This window comes from Podarcis tiliguerta, assembly GCF_965153285.1.
Source record: "Podarcis tiliguerta genome assembly, chromosome: 8".
NCBI lineage: Eukaryota > Metazoa > Chordata > Lepidosauria > Squamata > Lacertidae > Podarcis > Podarcis tiliguerta.
Genome location: NC_139541.1, coordinates 55178304 through 55193556, shown reverse-complemented (window position 1 = coordinate 55193556; position 15253 = coordinate 55178304). Strand labels below are relative to the sequence as shown.

The window sequence follows — 15253 nt, the reverse complement described above, 5'->3', positions numbered from 1 at the left end:
GGGGATTAAGTGAAGTGGGGGAGGGGAATCATGTATGCCCCTTTGAGCTCCTTGGAGGAAAAGGTGGGATATAAATGCAATAACAATAAACCACAGGCAAGGGGAGTCTGAATACAGCCTTCGCTGATTGTGTGTAAGCCACTCTGGGAGCATTTTTGGCTGAGGAGCAGGGTACAAATGCTTTCAAAAAATGTCTGAAGGTTGCCTGGTCCAAATTCAGTTTAAAGAAACCTAAGGAGGAAGAGTAGAGGCCTTTCAATGACACCTGAACAGCAGGCTGAGCAGGCATGGAGCAGGCCACTGGGTCTTTCCCACTAAGCTGGGACGCATTTCTACTTAAATAATAGTAATTATTTCAAGATGTGCATCTCTCTTTGAATCAATACATGCAATATATATGCAACTGTGCTCACTTTCTTTTGGCAAGGCCTAAGGGTCTACTCTAAAGGTGACATCTGGGCACCACCCTCTCCCAACCCAAATCCAGGGCTTAACTGCATGTAAAAAACCTTGTGGTCTGTGTTTACTTAGAGGTAAGTCCCAGTGTCTTCAACTGAGCTTAATTGCCTAGCAAGCAAGTGCTTAAAATCAAAACCAAATAAAGGTTTAGCCTATGTATCACTCTAATTTTTCTATATCTAGAGAGAAAACAGATTTCACAAATTAATGGAAAGAACAGCCAGCATCATAGACAAGAGATGGCAAGACAGCCACAAGGCCACCAGCAGGTGCTAGCAGCGCCTTCCTCTGCCTCTGCTCTACCATTACTTCCTTTACTGTATTCATATTTTATCATTCCACCGGCTTTCCCCTCAGTGCTCTCTGTTGGCAAGAGGTGGAAAAACACAAGGTTTAAGCCTTTAAGCACCCCACCCTCGCAACCTGGTACTTTTCAGATGTTTTTGACCAGAACTACCAGCCTGCACAGCCATATGATGCCAGGGCTAATGGGATCATGGCTGTATTGTTTGGGGCTGATGAGAGCTGTCGTCCAACACAGGTGAAGGACACAAGGTTGGGGTGGGCTGATTTTAAGACTTTTGCGCCTTAACAGGAAGCAGGCACAAATTTTGGACTCATGCCCCTGTTGTTAAGCCCAGGTGTATTTTAATGCATGTGAATTGATTGCATAAGAAATATATAAACTGAGTAAGAATTGTGTTATTTGCTGTAAGTGGGTCAAAGCTTTGGAACTTTAAAAAATCAGGGCCTTAAACTAGCTTATATCATCCCTGCTAGGCACTCTGCCATGCTCCCAGTTCCTCCCCCTTTAAAACTCGTGAAAATCTACCCCCCCCCCATGCACACTTGCCTAACTGCAAGCTCCATGGAACACAGTGGGACTTGACTTCCGAGTAACATGCACAGGATTGCCTTGCAGCAGAAGTAAGTTGCACTGCATTCAGTGGCGCTTACTCATAGCTAGGTATGCATAGGACCACTGTCATGTTTAGGGAAGCTTTTAATGTTTAATAGACTACTGTATTTTAATATTTTGTTGGAAGCTGCCCAGAGTGGCTGGGGAAACCCAGCCAGGTGGGCAGGGTATAAATAATAAATTATTATTATTATAGCAGCCATTTTTCAGGAACGCTTAAGAATGATCTTGAAAAATCCATTTTGTGGGTAGGCAGAACCACACTGGGGAAGTTGGTCTGGTTTGGAGCGCTGCCACTGAGTTTATTATTGTAAACCAGAGAAATGCCCATTCTGCAGGTGAACCCTCTTTTGAATTTGTACCCCAGCTGCACCCACTGGTCCTGGGAGCTTGCCACCAGACCTTACAAACAGGGACAAGGATTGCTGGAGGAGACTGAAGAGAGTGAGCTTGTGTCATTTGGAGTAAGGCTGCTTGCTTGCTTTTCTGAGCTGTTTACAAGTTTGATCGATTGATAGCAGGCCTCAGGGAGTGGCTGAGTGCTCCGCTAGAGGCTTGACTACTTTTCCTGATTACTTTTCTTTCACTGCAAGCCAGAGGGTGTGTGTGGCTGATTGCTCTGTGGGAACACAGGATCTGAGGGGGAGGAGCTACAGCTGAGAGGAAGCCAGGCTGAGGGAGGACTTAGCAACCAGCAGCAGTCAAACTTAGCTCAGTGCAGATCCTGGGAACTTGCAAACAGGGCCGTCTTCCGTTCCCACACTCTTCCCAGAAAGGCGTGTGATTTGCACCAATCTCATCTGCAGCATCGGAAGCATGAAATACTAACACCTGAGGCCCACCTAGCCACACCTCAAGCAACAGGACAACATACAGAGTTACATGATAAAGCTGAGTTGACTGAGATTGAGCACCAAGATAGATGGGGTGATGTGGAATGTGATGCATAGAAATAGGGCAGTCACAAACCACACTTTGTCATTAGAGTTGCAGAATCGCTACCATGCTCTTGCCTTGGACGCCGATTCTGGGCCAGAGGAGCTAGGGCAGCCTCAGAAGACACGGAGGTGGCTGTGAAAGGTAGAGAGCACAGAACGATTATTCCCCCCCCCCCCCCGGAGAAAAAGACAGGAAGAGATGGATTTGGAGGAGTCTTTTTCCATTCTTGATCTAACCCCATCAGATCCAGGGCTACTGACTGTGGATGAGTGTGCTGATAACGTATTTGCTACGTTGACAAGCTGGGAGGAAGGAGTAGGAACAATAAGTTCCCGGCCTTTGTAACTTATCCCAACAATATCAAAATAAGCTCCAATAAACAAGAGGGGAAGACTTGGGAGCAACAGAATCAGACCTCAGAACACTCCAAGCAGCCTTTGGAAGGAACAGCCCATAGAATGATTCCTGCTACTCCCCAGAGGAGGAGGAGGAGGAGACGTGTGGTGGTGATAGGGGAACAGAGGCAGTCCTGCGTGGAGGAAACAGGATTTCACGGGAGGTGTTCTGTCTTCTGAGTGCAAAGATTCACAATGTGACGGAGAAGCTGCCAAGTCTTCAGAGAAGTGTGACTAGCCCAAGGTCACCCAGCAGCGGCATGTGAAGGAGCAGAGACGCGAACCCGGTTCCCCAGAGTATGAATCTGTCGCTCTTAACCACTACACCAATCTGGCTCTCAACAACAGTGTGATGCAGCAGCAAAAGCTAATGATAGCCATCTTCAAATATCTTAAGGGCTGTCAAATGAAGGAGGGAGCTGCTTGTTTTCTCCTGCTCTGGAGAGTAGGACTCAAACCAATGGCTTCTAGCTGCAAGAAAGGAGATACCAACTAAACATTCGGAAAAACTTTCTGACAGTAAGAGCTGTTAAGCAGTGGAACAGACTCCCATGAGAGGTGGTGGAAGTTTTTTAAACAGAGGTTGGATGGCCATCTGACATGGATGCTTCAGCTGAGATTCCGACATTGCATGGGGTTGGACTAGATGACCCTTGGGTCCCTTCCAACTCTATGATTCTATGATCATTTGCCGACTCACTTCTGCACACTCATGCATAGAACACAAGAGACACCCAGATCAGGAGGAACAGGATTTATGTTGCATACTTAAAAACCACACAGCATTGGGGGGTGGGGATAAAAACAGCTCCTACTCAAGGGCAGAAAATGTGGGAGGCAGGCAGGCCAGAGAGAGAGAGAAAGAGAGAGGGAGAAGGTGTGGCAGGACTCTGTTGGGAGGAGGGTCTGGCCCCCGTGGTGAATGTTTGGCACGGCTTACATGATGCTTGCTGGAGTGAAGACGGGGGCAACGCACAGGGTGTCCGTGATCTCCCAGCCACAGGACAGGGGGGTGCATGTACTCTCCCGGTCCTCTTCCTCCGGGTGCAGCAGTTTCCCCTGAAGGAGCTGGACGGCTTCCCTGTGGGCCGCAGCAAGCCCAAGACAAAAGAGAAAGGACTCCGTTGCTCTCTTGGCTCAGTTTTCCAAACTGGTGCCCCTCTCCTGCCAGCAGACAATTCCCAGTTTGCTCTCACTCAACCCTGCGCTCTTAAAGAAATCCAGTGTGATTTGCCACCTGCCCACAGGTACAGGTGCAAATGGCACCCCTTTGCCTTTATAAAAGTTTAATAACAGAGCTTCTGTGGCATTTTAAGAATTCTGAAAGTGTTTCCGATCCAAGCCCTCCCATCCTGGGGAACTAGCAGCCATCCTGGGTGCGTGTGACAAGATGGCCCCTGCCTCCCCCTAGCTGTAGAGTGGCTGAGGGTGCGCAGTCAGTATGGGCGCGGCAACTGTACGAACTGCTCCGCATGCACACTTTGTACGGATACCTGTATGGACGGCGCACGCGAGCGGCATCCCAAACAGACTGCGCATGTGTGACATCTCGCCGCGCATGTGCACTCCGTACAGGATGCCACACATGCGCCACCGGGCAGTTCATCCCACCCCTCAGCGTCCCACCCCGGGTGCTGGAGAAGGTTCCTCCACCACTGCCCATCAGCTCTGGCCATTAGAGCCAATGGCTGCAGCCCAGTGACATTTGGAGAGCCACAGCTTTCTCCACCTTTAGATTTGATACAATCTCCTGCTTCCCCCTCGCAAGGGGTTCTGGGAAATTATCTCACCAGGCCATTCTCGACATGGTGTAGTAGATCTGTGCTTGCTGGGCCCCACTGAGAGCTGAGGGAGCTGGCATGGTGTGAGCCCCCATGTTCTCAAAGATCAGCCAGTCCCCGGGGTGCAGTTCCGGGAGCTCCATGCCATCCGCAATGCAGTCCAGCCCATCCCCAGTAGGTCCCCAGAAACTGCTGCTGTGCAGGGGAAGATCTGGAGAGGGTTTCTGCATCGAGAGAAGTGGAGGAAACAGCTATGACTGGCTAGCCAGACCTTGCATGAATTTCTATGAGGACAAGAAACATGTATTTTAAAAAAGAAAGTGGACATTCTCCAGGTTACTGAATCTCTGTCTCCAAAACTAACCAGAATTCTGGGTCAGGAGGAAGGGAGTAAAGTCTGAAATTAATACAGGCACTTCCCACAATGTTTAAAAAACATCATCACTGGAAATCAACAAGCAGTTTATGGGCACAATCCCAAAAAAGGTATTTGCAACCAAGTTGCACTGAAACCAACTGGACTTAAGTTACTGCCACGAAAAAAGTCTATTCATTTGCTTTCTTCCCAAATTTGTCACAATTCACTTTTACAAGACTGTGCCCCATCTGTGCAAAGGGAAGCTTGCCCACCCGCAAACATCAGCTTTTTACTATTGAATCCCACCCCAAAGCAGCAACCATTGAGAGGTGCCCCAAGATGGTGGCACTGCTGAGGGAGGGGCTTGTGCGACTGGCACCTGAGGGTGCTGCTTCGCTGGGCTTTCCAGTTTGACCATCCCTGCTGCAAACCTGCAAATGGATTTTGGTGCCAAGTGAGAGCCACATTCTCCTTCTGTGGCTCTGCTTAAGGAAGCCAGTTACAAAACTCTCTGTACCTTGTGCAGGATGGGGATTGGGCAGACGTTGTTGAAGATGACTGAGCTGAAGGAGCCATAAACGCCATCGCTGAGATGGTAGACGAAGCTCTTCCTGCCACCGGGGTCTTCATCTGGGACAGCCAGAGGAAATGCAGCAGAGGCCAAGTCAGGGGTGCCTTATTTGTTTGTTTGTTAAATTTCTATCCCGCATTTCCACCAAGCAGTGCTCAAGGCGGCTAACAGCAATAATACAAATACAATGAAATAGCAAGAAAATACAAAGTAAAAAAATAATAAACATAAACACAAAGCAAGTGAAACATCCATTGAATCAATTAAAAAAAACCAGTTAAAAAAACCCTAATTGCAACGTATTTATATGCCAGCATATGCATCAAAGGCCCAGCCAAATAGAAGTGCCTTTGCCTGATGGTGGAAGGTAACCAGTGACTGGGCTGGTGAGTCTCCCTTGGCAAGAAGCCCCAGAGCCTCTGGGAGCAGCCACTGAGAAGGCCCTGTTCCTGTCAGATGTGCTTTAGATTTTGGTGCAGGGGTGGCCCAGGACATTTTGCCGCTTGTGGCAAAACAGAAAATCCCCACCTGCACTGCCTGAAGCAGCTGGAGGCAGCCTGGAGAAGCTCTGGCTTGCTGAATGTGGCAGGGAGGAAAAAGGAGTCTGTAAAGGAGATGGCAGGAGCTGAGGAGGCAGCTGAGGAGGAGGCAGGGGCAACAAGCACAGGAGGGTGTGAGCAGTGAGCTCCTCGAAAGCCCAGATCTGCTGTCCACTGAGCCTCATAGACAGGACAGTCCTGTGTTGCTGAGACAGGAAGAAGGGCCTCCTCAAGGATCTTGGGATATAGAAAACCGTACAGCTGAAAGACACCACCCACGTTCACTGAGGAGTGTGGCCTAGAAAGGAGGCCTGTGCTAGGGAGAGTCTCAAGGGCCAGACAGAGAGGACTGGAGGGCCACACTTGGCCCCTGGGTTTGCCATTCCCTGTCTCAGGTAATGGGGTGGTGGTGGCAAAGGCCTTTTTCTTTTCCCTATAGGGTGTCTGGCAATAATCTCTCACGCTTATTGCAGAATCTGACCAAACCTACCCTCAGAGCCCGGCTGGTCCAGGGGAACCTCCTTCTTGGCAACAATGTTGACCGCTAAGGTAAAGGCTGAATCCACATAGTAGCGCCCCAGTTCAGCAATGACCTCCACCCCACAGCCTTCTGGGAAATATAGGTCCAAGGCGGAGCTGACCACAGCTGCTGTCTGAAGGGGGGGAGAGAAGAGTCCACATCCAGCTGTTATAAACATGTGGGACTCAAGTCATAGAATTGTAGAATTGGAAGGGACCCCACGGGTGATCTATTCTAGCCCAACCCCCTGCAAAGCAGGAATCACTGCAGTACATTCTGAGTGCTGATGGCAATGGGGGAGCAGGAATCAGTCTTAGGCAGAACTTTACAGGCTCCCTGGAAATATATGCAATGGGAGTGTGTGTAGGGTGTCAAACAAGATGTGAAGCCATTCACACACTTTGCTTCTGCCTCCCTTAAAATTAGTCAAATATATGACCTCTTTTTAAATGTTCACAGCATCTGTAATGATGTGTTTCACTGGGGTAAATGGCCACCAAAAAACGACAGTGCTCAAGGTCTTATGTCCATTCAGAAACTAGGTCTCTTTAGCTGTAGAAGATGTTTGTTACTATCACTAGCAAAATACGTCTCATTATTATGGGTGAAATGGTGGTGCAGGGGAGCCTCCAATGTGCCTCTTGGTGCTCCAGTAGAGACATGTTCATATTTCCTTTCTAGCAGGCCTTGAAGCTCAGAGCAAAGTCTGGCATAGTCAGAGCCAATGACAGGCAAAACCATCACCCTTGGACTGCTTACTACTAAGAAGGCAACTAGGTGGCAGCTAGCTGGGGGAAGACTGTGATGGGTGGGGGGTGTGCCCCACTTGCCTTCATAGACACCCGCCCTCCACTGCCACTTCACTCTGGCTTTTTCAGCATCTTGCATTTATCCTCACACTAGGTAGTCTAGGCTGAGACAATTGTGACTTGCCCAAGGCCACCCAACAAGCTTCTCAGCTCAACAGGAATTTGAACCCAGGTCTTGCGCACCCAGAGCCAGCACTCCCCCAAAACTGGCCTATTTGCCATCTGCTGAAGAGAGAACCAAGACTTGTACCTCTTCGAAGCGCCCTCTGGACTCTTCAGCACCAGGAAAGCCCCCTCCAATGTTCAGGAGGTGCATCTTGTAGCCTAGTTCTGCACCCATTTCAAAGACCAGGCGAGCGTCTGCTATGGACTGAGTGAAGAGCTGGGGGTCGGCACAGCTGCTTCCAATGTGGAAGCTGGAAAGGAAGGCAAGTGGGCTGGTGAGTAGCTTTTCAAAACTGTTAAACCATTTCATGTGTGTGTGTGTGTGTGTGTGTGTGTGTGTGTACATATATACAGATACACACACACACACACACACACACACACACACACACATGTATTATATGCATGTACAAAATCCAGTCAAGATATGCACATCCCCCAAGATCTGTTGGAGATACGTGTGCAAAACGTCCACAGTTTACAAACAACTGATGCACAGGAAAAAACAAATTAACTCTTAAAAGTAACAGAAGACAGGTCACATACTTCATTTCCAGACCAACGTCTAGATGGATGCAAAAAACAATGCTGCTTGTTTGGGTAGAGTGCTTTGCTTCTGCAATACTTAGTGGAGCAAACCCAGATTTCATTAAACCTATCCCTTCTCAGTGTTTATTCTCTTGTTCTGATAAGAGCACGGTTTGCCAAATCACTTTGGGGTGCCTCAAGGGAAGTGATTAACTAAAACAATGCACTCATTTTGCCCATAAGAGCATGCATTCCTCTAATTTGTCCAGCCAATACTAATTTTTTTCTTTTTTCTCCTATGTGCATAATGAATTCTGGCAGCCTTGATCATGCCTGCCACTCTTTACATGCCCGTATAACTTAAATGAAAAAAGAGGGTCTAAAGAGGCTGTTTATTATGAATCATCTGCCAACCCTTTTTTTTTTTTTTTTTTTTGCTTTTGGACATTGCCACAAAATATGATCAAAATCTCTCACTGACTAATTTATTATAACTGCCACTCAAGCTACTGCCCTAATGTGGGTGGGGGCTCTTACTTGTTCCCCCCCACCCAGCTGCTCATGGAAGCCCCCAACAATGCAGGTGGCTCTGCCCCAAGTGGTTTGCTCTCTGCCCTGCGTCCTAAGCAAACAGGGTGTGTCCAAGACTTAGCTGTTGACCTGGGCTGAAAACTCTGGGTGGGGAAGATGCAGGGGCAATGCCAATGGCAGCTACAGAGCAAGACCCAGAGGTCCAGGTAGGGGGCCAGCTGAAGAGGCCTGGGGCCAGCTGCCTAGGAGTGAACCTTGATCGAGTGCCTTTTTCTTCCCTCTCCTCAGTGAGCACAAGGAAACCCGCAGCCTACCTGATGCCAACCACCTCGACATTCATCTCCTTTGCAGTCTCAAGCAGGTGACGGCAGACTTTAAGTGTGGCGCCGTATTTCATGCTCATGCAGGTGGAGGACCTGGAGTCGTCGGTAGCCAAGCACAGAATCATTCTGTGGAAAAAGGTGGGTGGGTGGGGAGAGCAAACTCAGACAACGACTGTGACAACAGTGGTATGTTGCTTATTCTGAGCCAACAGCATGCCAGGCTCAGTACAGACTCATCTTTTGCAAAGTCGCTTTCCAGGAGATGCTTGTGATAACCCAGCACCTGCCTCCCCTCCAATTCTGCACCAAGGGCAAATTATTTTTAAAATATCCCATTTTTTATATCTCCTCTTTTGCCGATTGTTTCTCTCTCTTCTCCGCCTTTTTTCAAAATCCAGTTTTTTAGTGTATTTGAATTTTGGGACAAAGACTTGCAGTGTCACACAGCAAATCTGAGTTCAGACTGCAAGTTTCTATCCTCAGTCCCACATTAAATATATATATATATATATATATTACCTGTACTTCACCCTCAGGTCCCAGGGCAGGTTACAACATTGAAACTCAACTTTACAACACATTTTAAAAAACATTTTATAACATCTTACAATTAGAGAAATAAGGTGGGTCCTGAAAATCTGCACCTCAAAAGTCAGGACAAAGAAAATTGTCCTCAGCGTTCACCGAAAACTGTATAATGAAGGTGCCAGAAACATCTCTAAGGTGAAGGTCCACAACTGATTTGCTTGTGTGGTGTTTATACATCTTCCCATTATTCATTTATTCACCCCACATTTTTCAATGCATTTCCCTGTCACTTTCCTGATCGCAAAAGTTTTATTTTCTTTTTAAGTGGATTTGTTGCTGTAGAGTGATAGAGTCCATTAATCGACTTTGTGTGAACCTAAGTTTCTGGGATGTGCTTGAATCCCTCTCACAAAATAAAAACAGTCTGCAGGCAACCCCATAGTCTGGTATCTGGTTGAAACCTGAATCTTACTCCACAGGGAGTTTGCTCCAGTCTGACCTGCAACTTCACACACCTGGCCCTTTTTCTCTAACTGCAAAGTGAAACCTTTGGGGGTTCCAGCAAAGGCCTCATATCCTTTGCAATCAACACCTTTAAGATTCACTACTTCTGCTTGTTGCGCTAGACTCTTCTGCCCATTGCAACTGTTCCCTCCTGCATATATATTTATATTTATGCCCACAGGTGCTGTCTGCCTTACCTGGCAGACGGGTGGCTCCGTGCTACCTTGCTGAGCTCCACTTCATTGTCAAAAGTCATCAGCTGCACCCCTTGGCTAGCTGCATATCTGATCAGGGAGATCTGCTTGCAAGGGCTGGTGCAGATGATTCTGTCTGGCGGGACTCCAATACTCTTCACCAGGGCCATTTCTGCCTGAAAGTTCAAAACAAAGGATGTTGGAAGGAAGGACTCTTCTGGCTGGGTAGTGTGGGCAGTGGGTGGCTGGGAACTGTAGAGGAACACATACTGACTCCCTCTTTCCTGCAGCACCAGGAGAGCTGTTGGAAAGAGGGAACTGCAGGCATTTTAAGTCAAGGATTTGAATCTTTCTGATCCAGGCTCTGTTGCCTGCCAGTTGTTTCCTTTGCAACCTTCTCCCAGCCATTCCTCTAGCCTGTCTAGCCCTGTTGCATCCACCTGGGCACAGCAACCTTAGCAACAATATCCCCATCTCTGGCTTTCTCTCAGGACTGCATCTTGCCCAGTTAGCTGCTGGAACTCAACTCTTGCAGCAATCAGGGTGAAGAGGTAGAATATTCAAAAAAGAAGATGCAGTAGGCTCTTCACCTACATCAGACTCCCCCAACTTGGTGCCCCTTCAGATGTTATGAACTACAACTCCCATCAGCCCAGCCAAGTGCAGCATGCTGAATGAAGCTGATGGGAGTTGTAGTCCAGCAGCCACATCTGGAGGGCACCAAGCTGGGGAAGGCTGACCTGCACTGTGAGCCAGGCCTCCTCCCAGCCATTTGCAGGAGAGTAACATTTTCTCAAGATGGATGCTGGTGCTGTCCTCAGTCTCCCCATTCTCTGGTCTTGTAAGAATAAACTGGAGGGGGGAGAACTATGTATACACCACCTGGAGCTTCTTGGAGGAAAGGTGGGATATAAATGTACAGTCATACCTCGAGTTACAGACGCTTCGGGTTGCGTGTTTTCGGGTTGCGCATCACGCCGAACCCGTAAGTACTGGAACGGGTTACTTCCAGATTTCGGCGCTCGCGCATGTGCAGGAGCACTAAATCACTCTTTGCGCATGCACACAAGTGCCAAATCACAGCCCGCGCATGCGCAGACGCAGCGCTGCGGGTTGCAAACGCTGCGGGTTGCAAACATGCCTCTTGCACAGATCACGTTTGCAACCCGAGCGTCCACTGTAGTAATAATAGTAATGAAGGCATATGCTGCAATGCACACCAAACAAAAATGCATGCATCCAGCTGCTTCTCCAAGGGAGCCCAGTTTCCCTGTTCCCACCACGTTCCTACCTTGCTGGCACAGCCAAATCCGGCTCCCAGCCCTGCCAGCATCTGAACCACTCCTTTGCTGCGGTTGCACTTCAGAGCATAGAAAGGCTTGATGCGGGGCAAGGCCTTGAGGAGGTGCAAATGTTTCTTCACCACATCCTCGAGATCTGCCACAAAAAAGGCTTCTTGGCTTCCCTGGAAAAGAGGAAAGACAGTCAAGAGAGCCTGTCCCTGGGGAAACACACCCAATTGTTTTTAACATGCTATTCGCCTTTTGGACAGCTTTCACTTAAAGCGGTTGCCTTTTTCTTGGGCTCTGTTCACCCACTTGGTTCAGGGGACCCACACTTGGCCACTGAGCCTTCTGGGGCCATCACCGTTTCTCAGTCTTGCCTCCCTTCACAGGGTTCTTCTGAGGATAAAACTGGAAGTTCTCACTCTGCACTCCAACTATTCCATATGAAAAGCTGAATTTAGAGACCTGTATAAGTTACACCTGCACAAAGCTGGCTACTCTTATTTTGTGTGATTTATTCTGCTTCTGCAAGCGAAAGGGGGAGACGCAAAGTGTTAGGAAGGGCCCTGAAGCAGGATTCTTGCCCTGATCCCAGGGAATCCTGCTCAGCTACTATTTCTGTGGCTCCCAAGGTTTTGCCAGGAACAGCCCATGGACTTTCAAGCATATATTTCAAACCGAAAGGTCGAGAAACTTGCTCCTAACCCTCGTAAAACCTGGAATCCTGCACTTGTGCTATGTCTTTCCTGTCAGGTCATTTTATTACAATTTTTCTTTTTAATCATCATGAAATAGCACTGATACTTAAGAAGCATGTTAGTGCAATTTTTAAAAAAACTTTTTTTTTTTTAAAAAAAGAGGGGGAAATGACAGGCTCAGGTAAACTGTTCCCTCCCCTCTGCACATGATAGCGCCGTACCCTCTAGTATGGACAGAGCATAATGGGATGCAGAGACGCAAAAAGGGCTATAATCCACCCACCCAGTAAGTCAACTGCCCCTGCCTCTTACCGCCTGGGAAACCTCCAGGAGGAGATTCTCTAGCAAGTCCCTGGTGGTGAAGCCCTCCTCCACCATCATGATGTCCGATTCATCCAAGTACCTGGTCATCGTTACTGTCGAAGGAGTATATTGCTTCTAAAGCCTCCGTCAGTAGGGGGTATAGTTTTTAAGTATGCAACACACTGCGAAGGAAAGGGAAGGAGAAGAACGGTTAAGGCAGGCTCTTCCTCCTCTCCCATTCGGGCCAAGGAAAGGTGCTCAGCAGCCATGCCTTCCATTGCCTCCATGGGCACCACCCAAGTTATTCCTAATGACCAGCCATGAGGACTAGAAGTCTAGAAAGAGATTTTCCCTAGCTGAAGGCACAGCATTTCAGGAGTTCACCAAGCCTCTGTTGACCTCTGTTGCATCTGTTCCATTCTCTTCTCATGTTGGGACAAGTGGATCTTGCAGAGTTTGTCCTTTATCTTCTTTGGGGCACTGCACAGAGTTCAGGGGCAAGAGATTAGAGCATCGCAGATGCACACATGTGCCATAGCAGGCATCATCTTTGAAGAGACATTCCTTCCATGCAAGGGAGAAATGTTTCTCTGTTAGATGGTTGCAGGGGTTTTTGTTTTTGCACAGACACTTTTATTAAATATAATTTATGTTTTTCAAATATGTGGCCTGATTGTGAGCCCCCTTTTTAGCTGATTAAAGAGTTTTTTAAAATGATTAACCTAACCAAAGCAGCAACTAAGGCCAAAATCCTGTTCCCATTTACGGTACCTGGGAATAAACAACTAAACTTGAATTTATAATTTCTAAACCAATTTTAGGCTGAATCACAGTCTTTTCATGTCACACAGCAATGAGGAAAGTTTCAAAAACACTTCTTCATATTTTAAAAAAGCGAATTCCACTAGATAACAGAAATACCTTGCATGATCCTGAGTAGCACTTTGGACCCAAGCCATTTTTACCCTGCTCTGCAGCCAAAAAAGGCTCTGAGAGCAGCTTACAGTAATAAGACACTCCCTGCCCTCTAATCTAAAATATGTGACACAAAAGGAAAAGTGATTGGGAGGGAAGAGGAAAACAGAAAACTCAGACACTTAGCATTTCTTGAACTGACTAGAATGGAAATCATTGATGGAGAGACTAAAGTTACTGTTGCCTCAGCTGAGCCAATGGAACAGCCCTGTAATCGATACATCAGAACCACTGATTTGAGCTTTTTGGAATTAAGGGATATAGCTGGCATCTGGGATGCATAGGAAAAGCTTCTATGTGTGGCTGTTAATAAAAGGAGTTGTAGCTTTTTTGCCCCTTTTGGACAGAGATGACTTGGCCACTGTACTCTTACGCTCTGGTAACTTCCAGACTAGATTATTGCAATGCGCTCTGTGGGTCTGCCCTTGAAGACAACTCGGAAACTTCAATTGGTTCAAAATGTACCAGCCAGATTACTGGCTGGGGTTCCACTTAAATCTTATATAATCCTGTTTTAAAGCAGCTGCACTGGTTGCCAGGTCATTTCTGCGCACAAGTCAAGGTCCTCATGTTGGTGTTTAAAGCCCCAAATAACACAGGCCCCTAAATATCTGAACAACCACCTGCTTCCCTTCAGAACCTCTTGGGTGCTGAGGTCAGTGGAGGGGGCCCTCCTGGTTGTTCCTCTACCCTCAAAGGCTTAGGGGGTAACGGCCTTCTTGGTGGCAGCCCCTAAAGTGTGGAACACCTTCTCCACAGAAGTGCATCTGCCACTTTCATTATGCAGCTTTTGGAGAATGCTGAAGACACACCTCTTTACCCTGGCTTTCTACATTTGAAGTGTATGATTTTAGGACCCGCCTTATTTTTATGGTTGCAAGTTGTTTTAAATTGTTGTTCATATTGTGTTTTAACGCTGTAACCTGCTCTGAGGACCTTACAGTGGATATGTGATTAATAATAACAAATAATATAATAACAACAGTAATATTCTTGAATTTGCCCAGTTCTCTCTCAAAGTTATCCAAGTTGGTGGCCATGCAAATGCCATGGTTTTAAATATGAGCTGCATAAAGGAGGACTTTATTTTTATTTGTCCTGAATCTGCCAACAACAGCATATATACGTCAAGGTCTTTCTCTCTCCTTCTCCTCCCCCTGCCACAAAACACAAAACGGGGGAATGGTGTCTTTAACCCACATTAATAATCGTGAAGTGCAGACCTGGGGTTTGGGGAGGGGGAAAGGTGCCCATTTCAGGTGAAGGTGTGCCTGCGATGTTTGTCCCTCTCCCTTCCTCCCTCCTCTCCCTGGGAAGCGCCCTTCCCCTCCCCACCCCACCCCACCCCACCCTCCACTCCACCTCCATCCTTTCCTCCCAAGGCCTCACCAAGTCCCGAAGCCTTCCTCCTTCCTGGGTGGCTAGGTGTAATGCCAGGGGGGTTCTCCGGTGAACTCTGAGCTTTTGCAACACCCCGAGGCGCAGTTGCTGCTGGGGATCCGAGATCTCTGTAAGGGGTGGGGGTGGGGATATGGAGGATGTGGGGCGGGAAATCCACCTGGTTACCAGAACAGCTCAGTCAACCATGCAAGAAAATCGTTCCCTTCCCTGCCCCCTCCCTCTGATACACTACCATCCCTCTTCTCTCTCTTGAGCCTCCATCCCCTCCCCACCCACCTTGGTATCCAGAATACCCCTCCACCCACCTTAAAAAGCATTTAAACGGATTTTGCCCATGGGTCTCCCAAGAGTAAATATAGGCTTCGGCAGTGGCTGCTCCTCCTCCTCCCCCCACTCCAAAGCCTACACCATGCAAAGCAGCACCAGCTAATCTTAGACACAGGAGGAATGCTGGTCCTTTATATAGGCAGCTGCCCCCTCCATCTCTGCTCACAAGGGTAGCCTTGGCAACCAAGCACAGCAATCCG

General features: G+C 47.9%; 1 protein-coding gene and 1 long non-coding RNA gene across 3 annotated transcripts; one reads left to right on the top strand and one right to left on the bottom strand.

The window, feature by feature from the left end:
* Positions 1-3451: 3451 nt before the first annotated feature.
* On the bottom strand, positions 3452-15214 carry AZIN2 (antizyme inhibitor 2). 2 transcript variants are annotated; one of them, XM_083453133.1, is made up of 12 exons: positions 15032-15188; positions 14715-14833; positions 12750-12830; positions 12360-12532; positions 11355-11528; positions 10067-10239; positions 8829-8963; positions 7541-7706; positions 6452-6614; positions 5369-5481; positions 4503-4717; positions 3452-3793 (listed from the first exon to the last, which is right to left on the bottom strand). In XM_083453133.1, the coding sequence occupies exons 4-12, from the start codon at positions 12456-12458 to the stop codon at positions 3649-3651; spliced, it is 1383 nt and encodes a 460-aa protein (XP_083309259.1). In that variant the 5' UTR covers positions 12459-12532; positions 12750-12830; positions 14715-14833; positions 15032-15188; the 3' UTR covers positions 3452-3648. The 2 variants fall into 2 exon arrangements, with proteins under 2 accessions (XP_083309259.1, XP_083309258.1); XM_083453132.1 differs by lacking the exon at positions 12750-12830 and having other exon boundaries at positions 15032-15214.
* Positions 6395-9799, top strand: LOC310683327. The gene is made up of 3 exons (XR_014514362.1): positions 6395-6510; positions 7385-7730; positions 8803-9799. It is a non-coding gene; the product is annotated as an uncharacterized lncRNA (long non-coding RNA).
* Positions 15215-15253: the final 39 nt, after the last annotated feature.